The 9330-nt window shown below is 40.9% G+C and overlaps 1 protein-coding gene across 1 annotated transcript in view; it reads left to right on the top strand.

The window, feature by feature from the left end:
- The window catches only part of LRP8 (LDL receptor related protein 8), a gene marked incomplete at its 5' end in the record, with an annotated part of 71901 nt that overhangs the window by 60344 nt on the left and 2227 nt on the right, over positions 1-9330 (top strand). Inside the window, 4 exons of the mRNA XM_025051990.1 lie at positions 794-1015; positions 2615-2683; positions 6149-6321; positions 7332-7508. Coding sequence (XP_024907758.1) covers positions 794-1015; positions 2615-2683; positions 6149-6321; positions 7332-7508 — 641 coding nt within the window. The remainder of the gene's footprint in view (positions 1-793; positions 1016-2614; positions 2684-6148; positions 6322-7331; positions 7509-9330) is intronic.

Genomic DNA, 9330 nt, shown 5'->3' with positions numbered 1-9330 from the left:
TTGGCTACTGGGACACTGTACACCCTGGTTTTCCTCCACCTGCTCTGGCTTCATGTTGCCTCTGCAGGTTCCTTTTCTTTATTTTTCTTGGATGCTGTTGTCTTCCAGGGTCCTAACAAAGGTTTCTCTTCTCACTCCCAAGAAAAATGCACATATACGGACAACATTTTAAATTCAGTTTCAGGGGCTTTCTGGTGCCCCTGAGGACCTCGAATTAAGACCCCTTGATCCCCATGGCTTTAATTACTGTTTATATATAGGTGACTATGAGCTTGCCTATTTCTCACCTAGAACTTAACTTTGTGATATGATTTGGACTAATAGTTAATACTTCAACCATATAAATTTATATTCGTTCCCTAGTCTTGATGCATGGCTAAGGCCTTTTGTTTGAGCATAAGTCTGCCGCATCACTTATGATTTCCAGATCCACTTATAAAAGTGGAGGGAGAATTGAAACCTAATGGTATAACAATATGTGTGTAAAATCCTTCTAGATTCCCCTCCTCCCAGACTTTAATGGTGGTCTTGCCCACATCTAATTCTACAGCACTGTTTTAATGACTCATCTTTATCAAATCAATGTTCAGTAGAAACACAGACACAGTGCTTGGGATTCAGCTAAAGAAAAGATCACGGCCCATTCAGGAGGATTAGGAAAGCCTTCACAGAAGTGGCATTTGAGCTGAGCCATGAGGATGTGTTCATAAGTATAACCCATAGAGGCAATAATTTAGGCACTAAAGCAACAGAATTATCTGTCCATGTGACATCGATGGTATTTCCCCTCCAGCACCTCAATCTACCTCAACTACGACGTTAGCCTCTACCACGACGAGGACAGTAGCCGATACAAGAGCCCCTGGGGCCACCATCCACAGCCCCAGCTACCAGAACCACAGCACAGAGACACCAAGCCTGGCAGCTGCGGTCCCAAGCTCAGTTAATGTCCCCAGGGCTTCCAGCATCAGCCCGTCTACCCCAAGCCCTGCAACCAGCAACCACTCCCAGCATTGTAAGGACATGAGTTCTGCCTTCTTTCATCATATGGGAAGCCAGGATGGGAGAATATGTGGGAAGAAAAGATCATACCAGAGCTGAATATTAGATATCTCTGAGGAGGAAGTAGAGGGAGGCAGAGTGCCCACCTGCTATTAGGAGTCTTATATGCCCCTAACTTATGGAGGGTCTCAAGGGAATCTACTTCCTGTCTCTGAATCTCAGTTTCCTCACCTACAAAATGTAATAATAACCCCTTCCCTATATGCCATGAGAGGCAAAAGTAGCGGTATAAGTTAGAAGTGCTCACACACACAGCCTCTGCTGACTCTGGGTGTGTGTCTGTGTGTCACGTGTTACTGACATGTATATGAGAGAGTGTCCTTCAGCTCTGGAAAGTTTAAAAGATATGGTCCCAGTTCTCAGCACCCTCGGTAGGTTCCTTAAAAAGTGATATCCGTAACTAGTCTGCTTGTGCCTTCTTCCAAACCCTGGGGTAAAAGTAATTAAGTTTACCACTTATTAAATCATCAGGAGCAGTAATTGTCACTGCTAGAAATGTTCCATCTCATTAACCAGCAAATACCTTTCTAATTGAGTTACCTGCCAAGGGGAGTTCATTTCAGAGGATAAACCTTCCCATACATTCATGGCCCAGAAACTAAGCAGCTCAGCAGCACCTTTCTAATTGGGCCTGTCCTGCAAGCAGAAGCTGATTTTCTAAGTTGAGCACTTACCCTTAAGTTTGGAGAGGCAGGTGGAACATGTATGAATTCCAGTTCCCTTCATACAGGGCAGAGCCTGTATGAGTCTCTCTACTAATTTCATCTTGTTCTAGGCTTTAATATTGTTGTCCACTGTCTGCTCGGGCCCCGGAGAGAGAAGACAGTGTCAATGTCACCGTAAGCTTTATAAACGGTGTGGCTGTTTTCTCCCCTTAATAATTAGATTTCATTAGAGTAACTTGGAGAAACAGACACACTGGGAAGATGGCATTTGGGCCACTTCCAGGGGCAATTATCCCCTCTCTTGCAGCAAATGTAGATGATAGCCCCTTTTCATGCTTCAAGGGCTATAATGAGGATCCAAGGGAAAAATACCTTCTAAACTACGAAGTGCTATACAAATGTTACAATGAAGATGGTTAGAAGAGTGAAAATGATGGCACAACATACTTTTTAAAAACTACATTCCAAGTACTTTTCAGTTTAGAATATGATTTTATATACTTTAGTTTATTTAGGTGTCACAAACTCTACCCCACTCCCTACCCTCTTTGAACTAGACAAGGCAGTGCCAGGCACTAAGTAAGCATTTTACATGAATCATCTCATTTAATCTTCACAATGTGCCTAGGAGATAGGCAATATGATTATCCCCATGTTAAAGATAAAGAAATATAATGCTTATAATATATAATAACTTGCTAAGGTCAAACAAGTAGTGAATAGTAGAGCTGGACTTGAACCCAAGGAGTCTGACCCAGGAGTCTATGCTCTTGATTCCACTACACAATACAAATCACATTTTAATTACTTTACTAAAACTGGACAGACAGACCACAACAGACCATGAGAAACAAAGACATAATTCTGCAAATGTTTGTATTTTACAGATGGGAATGAAGGTGGCAAGATGGGCTCAACAGTCACTGCTGCTGTCATTGGGATCATTGTTCCCATCGGTGAGTGTGGCCCCAGGTCATTGGGAAGAAAAGAGAGATCCTGCCCAGGGTCTGGGGAAAAGCACTAGAAGGGTAGAGCACTTAGCTCACTGGCTTTTTTTCCTGCCCTAGCAGCCTTCCTGCCTATCTCTCAGTCCTGATTTGATTTGGTTTCTTAGCTTGGTGCATGAAGCCCTTTAGGACCTGGCCCCAGGCAAGCATCCAGATGCATCCCCCATTTCCCCCTCATTCACACTCTGCATGTCAGCCATGTGAAACTGAACTATAGGCTCCATGGGGCCAGGGCTGGTGTCTCTTGCTCTCCACTCTCTCCAGCTCCTAGCAGTGTCTGGCACATGGTAAATAAAATTTTTGTTGAATTAATTAGAACTGCTCGCTGTGCTCACTGTTCCTTTAATCATACTTTCTTGCTTCTTTCTGATTCATTTTCAACATTTATCAAGCAGCTGTGATGTATCAGACTCTGTGTGATATGGGGAGGAAAGGTGGTTAAAAATGGATAAAGCATGTTTCCTGTCCTCCAAAAGTTTATTTTCTTATTGGAGAGACACACATAACACAGATAATTTGATTATGACACGGCAAGTCCTAAAATTAAGCCAAATGTGGTTTAGCGGAAGTACTGAGCTGAGGAGCACCTAACTTAGAATTGAGAGAGAAAGTAAGTGGGCAGGGAAGGTCTCCTAGTGGAAATGACATTTGAACTGAGTCAGCCAAGTGAAGAAGGAGCAAGGGCAACCCAGGCGGTGAAGACAGCATGAACAAAGCCAGGAATGGAAAATGGCATGTGAGTTGTAGGTGGGTTTATAACTAGAAAGGAGTTCAGTACAGCCAGAATATAATATTTGGTTAAACCTCACAGAGAACCATGGGGCTGATTCATTCTCTCCCCTCCCCATGTTCATATGGTATCCTGTACATCCTGTCTCTCATACTAGTCTCATCTCTTGGTGGGATCTTTGAATTGTGATTGTCCATACATAGACTTATTTCCCTTATTCGTTTTGCCCACTTATCCTGGAAATCCTCACTGTGGTAGTGAGTTAATGAGTGAATATTTTAAAAATTTCTACACTGTACAAAGGACTGTGCCAAATGCCATGGATCAAGGGAAGAAAGGTAAAAGACTTTAAGCATTTTTAGTCTTTAATCAGACTTAGTCATTAAAAAAATGATACAAGAGAGGTGTTAATACATATTATAATGTGTCGTAATGTTCTGTGGAGGAGAGGGAGTGGTACTTCTGGAGAAGATGGCATTTGAATTGGCCTTGAAAAGCTTCCACAGTAAAGATGATAGTGAGACTATTCCAGGCTATTTTGAGTGGAGTAAGTGGAAAATAAACTGAGCATGGTTTAGTGAATGAGAAATCAACCCCTTTCCTGACATCCTCTGCTCTATAGAAAGGCATGTGTGTGCTGTTTCCCTGATATAATCAAAAATTTTAAATTTCTGCAAATCTGAAGGATGAAAAATTAGTATTCTTTCTCGAGTATTTCCCTGTGAGTTATAGTATATTTTCATAAGCTTATTGGCCATTTATATTTCATCCTAATAAATTGCCTATCCATGGTCTTTTCTTATTTTTCTACTGCTTCTTTGTCTTATTCTTACTTATTTATACAAATATTTATGCATAATGGATATTAAACATTTGGAACATAAGTTAGAAATAGTTTCTCCCATACTGTCACTTGAAATTTGTTTATGGTATCTTTTGCCATGCATAAATTTAAAAATTTAAGTATCAGATTTGCTAATCTTTTGTGATATGATTTCTGGATACCTTGCTTAGGAAGGTCTGCCTCACTCTAAATTATTAAAAGATCTCCCTACGTGTTTTTCTACTAGTTTAAACTTTTTTAGTATTTAGATATTAATCCATTTTGGAATTTATTTTAGAGTATGGTGTGAGGTAGAGATTGAACTCTTTTTTTCCTACATGCCTATCTAGTTTTCCCAAGACTATTACTGAATAGTCCTTTCCTTCTGACTTTAATTATCATCTTTAATTATAAACTACAGGCCTATATATACTTTGATCTGCTTCTAGGCTGTTTATTCTTCTCCACCAATTATCTGTCTATTCCTATATCTTAGAAGTGCAACTTTGTGATGTCTTAATGTCTGATAGGGCATTATTATTCTTGCAACATTTTCCTAGCTACTTTTATTCAATTTCTCTTCTAGATGAACTTTAGAATAATGTTGTTAATCCTATAAAAATTATGATGGGATCTTATTCTTTGCATATATAAATCGATATGGAGAGAATTTACATTTTTAAAATATTGAAGCTTCCCATCAAGGAACATGACATGTCTACTTGAGCCTTCTTTTATATTCTTCGATAGTATTTTGTAGATCATATAGGACTTGTACTTTCTTATTAGGTTATCCCAGGCATTTCATAGTTTTTATTGGGCTATTACAAATGTGTTCTTATTCCATTTCATTTTCTAATTAGTTATTGTGGATTAATATAAAAGCCAATGATTTTTATGTGAATTCTTTTTGAACTAAAATTATTTCTAAAAGTTTTTCATCTGCTTTTCTAATCTTTCCAAATGTACAATATCAGTTTAGTTTTTCCTTTTCCCCTATGTGTACCCTTCAACTTTTTATTTGGTCTTACTGCATAGCTAGATCTCCAAGACAATAAATAGTAGCAGTGATAACAAGCATGTGTGCCTTGTTTCTATCTTTAACGGGTATCAACTATTACAATCAATTATTATAATCTTACCAAAGTAGAAACCCCCTCTAAAGCATCCTGGATAGCTGTTATCTGGCCTCCACGTGAATACTCAGAAAGACTTCTTACTATCTTATGAAGCTGTTTGGCTCATTTTTGCCTGGCTCTGTTTGAGAATTTCCTCCTTTATTTGTTAATATATTCATTTATACTAACTTGGAGTCTGTGTTTCCCTACTCTTTTTCTAGAGATCCCCTCTAATATGGGGAGAAAATAGTTTTCTTGCAGATCCCCTCTAATATGGGGAGAAAATAGTTTTCTTAGGGAAATCCATAAAAGCAGGAGCATTAGGGAAAAGACATGGTGAAGGAAGTTACTCATTCAGTCAGCACATGTTAGCGATTACCCACTCAGTGTGAGGCACTGGGCATAGAGAAAGAAAGACACGATTTGCCCTCAGAGAGCACAGTCTCATTTGGAGTACACGTATATAAAGTATGATACCATGGTCTGGGAACATATGTGAGGGAGCAACTGACTCTACCTCAAAAAGTTGAGCAAGACTTCACATTTGAGCTGGATCTTTAAGAATGAGTAGTTAGTGAAGGAGAAGATGGGAGAAGGCCTTCCAAGCAGTAGAAAAAGAATATACAGAAACAGTCTGAGCTACAAGGGCAATAAAATTAGAGAGGTGGCAACAGCTGCACTGACATCTGAGCAATGGGGCTGGAGCCTGCTGGAGGTCCAATGTAATGTGTCTCTTCCTCCAGCGGTAATTGCCCTCCTGTGTATGAGTGGCTACCTGATCTGGAGAAATTGGAAGCGGAAGAACACCAAAAGCATGAATTTTGACAACCCAGTATACAGAAAAACAACAGAAGAGGAGGATGAAGATGAGCTCCACATAGGGAGGACTGCTCAGATTGGCCATGTCTATCCTGCAGTAAGTATTCCTTGCTAGAATTCCTTCCTTCCTTTCCTCCCATATTCCTTCCCTACCTTCCTTACTGCCCTTCCTTCTTTCCTTCCTTCCTTCCTCCCATCCCCCCTCCCTCCCTCCCTTTCTCCCTTGCTTCCTTTCTTCAAACATTTATCAAGAACCTACCATGTGCCAGGCACTGTTCTAGGCCCTGGGAACACAAAAATGCTGGGGCAGGTAGTTGGGGTACAAGGGTATCAGGATCATCTTGTACCTAGAGGCTCTTCCTGGCAGGAAAGATGCCAAATATCTTTCTTTCTGCTGAGTAAGTTTTCAGAGCCTTTGGCCTGGAAGGGTAACTTTGGCCATTCAATTCAAATGTATTCATTTTGACAAACACTGTATGCCAATTATGAGCTAAGCACCACATTCAATATCAAGTGTTCAAAAGTAATGAAGGAATGTACTTGCTCCCAAGCTGCTGGTGGGAATTAGAGATAGTGGCTTACTATTGTACGACTGTGTGCAAAGGGCCATGGTGGAAGCTCAGGAGCCCCCTCTTCTGGGAAACTTTCCCTGGCTGTCTTTATTCTCCCACAGACTCTCTCCATCACAGCGCCTGTCATACCCTAGTCAGTTCATCTTTTTACTCATTGGTCTTCCCACTAGACCATGAGCTCCTTGAGGGCAGGACTATTTTTTTTTCAGCATAGCTCCCAGTAAATATTTGTTGAACAAATGCTATGGAAACATCAAGAAGGGAGCTGTTCTGTTTGGGAAATTTGGCAGGGAATGCCTCACAGAGGAGGTGACAGATGAACTGTATCCTTAAAAGCTTAATAGCAGTTTTCCAGGTAGAGAAGAAAGAAAATGGCATTCCAGAAAGAAGCATGTGCAAAGGCCAAGCAACACAATAGGACATGGCTTATTGGGGGAGCAAGGACCACAAAGTGGATGAAGTAGGTGTCATCGTAGAATAGCAGTCAGGAGGCTGAGTGTAACCTCATAGGTCATCCAGTCCATCCCCCTGTCAGGCAATCAGCAGCTTTGATCGCCCACTGTGGGCAGAGCCCTGTCTTGGGGAGACCAGAGAACTGGAAGACCCAACCCCTGCCCTCAAGGAGCTTTTTGTCTTGCCGGGGGAACCAAGGTCACAGCTGCACCAACTCCCGAAGAACCCTCTTTCCGAGCTGCCTGTCGTCAAGTGCAAGGTAGGGCAGTGCCACTCTGAGTCTGAGGGGCTGATGAGTAAGGGTGTGAACCCAGGCAAGTACAGCCAATCCTAGAAGCCTTTCTGGTTCTGGAAGCCTGCAAATTGTAATCTGGGTATTGGGGCAAAGAAAAAAGATGGATTAGTTGCAGACCGAGGAGATGGCATGTGAAAGAAATGATTAAGTATGGGATAGTGCAGACAGAATTGCTGCTGAAGCAAATTCTTCATGAAGGAGAGACATGAGAGATGATGATGAGCAAGTGAGGAGTGCCAACAGATGGCCTCAAGGATCCTTAGCCTCGGCCAATCCAAGCAACCAGTTACTTAACCAGAGAGGGCACAGTGGAAGAAATGTTGAGCTTGGAGTAAGGAGATGACTCCCAGTTTCACTAATCCACAGCCCTCTGATCTTAGTCACTTCTCTCTGTTCACCTGTATTTGTAAAATGGGAATAATAACCCCATTCTATCTGCTTCTTTAAGTTTATAAAGTGCAAGCAAGATAGCACAGGTACAAGGTGCTTTGTAAGTTACAAAGCACTCTACACATGTAAAATGGCATTGTTTCCAGAGAAGGAAATAACCATTCATGAGGAGCTGTTCCTGATGACTCCAGGCCCGAAGAATAAGCTCCTGCCAGTTGCAGAGAAAGAGTAGGACAGTGAAGAAATCAGTATTTAGTAAGAATCTACAAAATATCAGACACCACTCGGTGTTTTACATATATTTTCTCATTTAGTCTTTACAATAATTTTATAAAGTTGAGAGTATTTGCCCTGTTTTGCAGATGAGGAAACTGAGACTCAAGAGAAATAATGCCTAGGATCACAACTAGGAAGTGGCAGAACCAGGATTCAAATTCCTGTCTGTATGTACAAAAACACCCATGCTCTTTCCAATGCATAGGGTAACTAGCCTTGAAGATTTAGAAATCAGTATTCTCAACAACCTGTTCTCTCTACTGTGTCTTTCTCAGGTAGCTCCACTATCACTCCTGGGACCTGCCCTTGGCCTAGAGATCTGCCTTGGAGAGAGTGGGAGGGTAACCAGGCTAAAAAAAAAAATAGATAAGTCTCAAAAGCTAGTGGAACAAGGCATTTTTTAAAAATTATTTATTGCATAATTATTTAGGCAAATTGTATAATTATTTATGCAAAACCACAAATAATTGAAAGATGATTTGAAAGGCAATGGAATTATTTTTTGTTGTATGTAGAATGTCCAGAAATGGAAAATGCTGGTCTGGTTGTATTTTATGCTGGGTAGGTAGATCTACAATACTCTGGACCCCATATGTGTTTGGTATTGTATTAAGCACTCAATAGACATTATTTCATGTGATTTCCCAACAATCCTATGAGGTAGGGTAATTATTATTCCCATTTGACAGATGATGAAACCAAGGCTCAGAAGGCTGAAGTGGTTAGCCCAAATTCATACAGCTATGAGAAGATATTCAAACACTGAGGTCTGTCCAAAGGAGAGTATCCAGGGAACGGAAGAGTAGGAAACAGGATTACATCAAGACCAGCTGGGGAAAGCTAGATGTGTAGCCTGGAGAAGAAAACACTCAGAAGCGAGGGAAGGAATTCAAACACTGTCTGAGAATTTCAAGTGTTGTCTGTGCAGAACTCTCTGAGTCTAAGAGATAGAATCAAAGAACATTAGAAGATATAAAGATACAAATTTCCCGTCAACATGAGAAAGAATTTAAGTCCACTGTCCACCAGCTTAGGGTTTAGTAGGCTCACCATCTAGCGGTCAGCCATTAGTGGCAGAGAGAAGTCTAGCATCTAATGACTAGAAAATAGCGGTGAGGGA

The sequence above is a fragment of the Pteropus alecto genome, unplaced genomic scaffold (genome assembly GCF_000325575.1).
Source record: "Pteropus alecto unplaced genomic scaffold, ASM32557v1 scaffold25, whole genome shotgun sequence".
Taxonomy (NCBI): Eukaryota; Metazoa; Chordata; class Mammalia; order Chiroptera; family Pteropodidae; genus Pteropus; species Pteropus alecto.
This window is presented reverse-complemented; position numbering and strand designations above follow the sequence as displayed.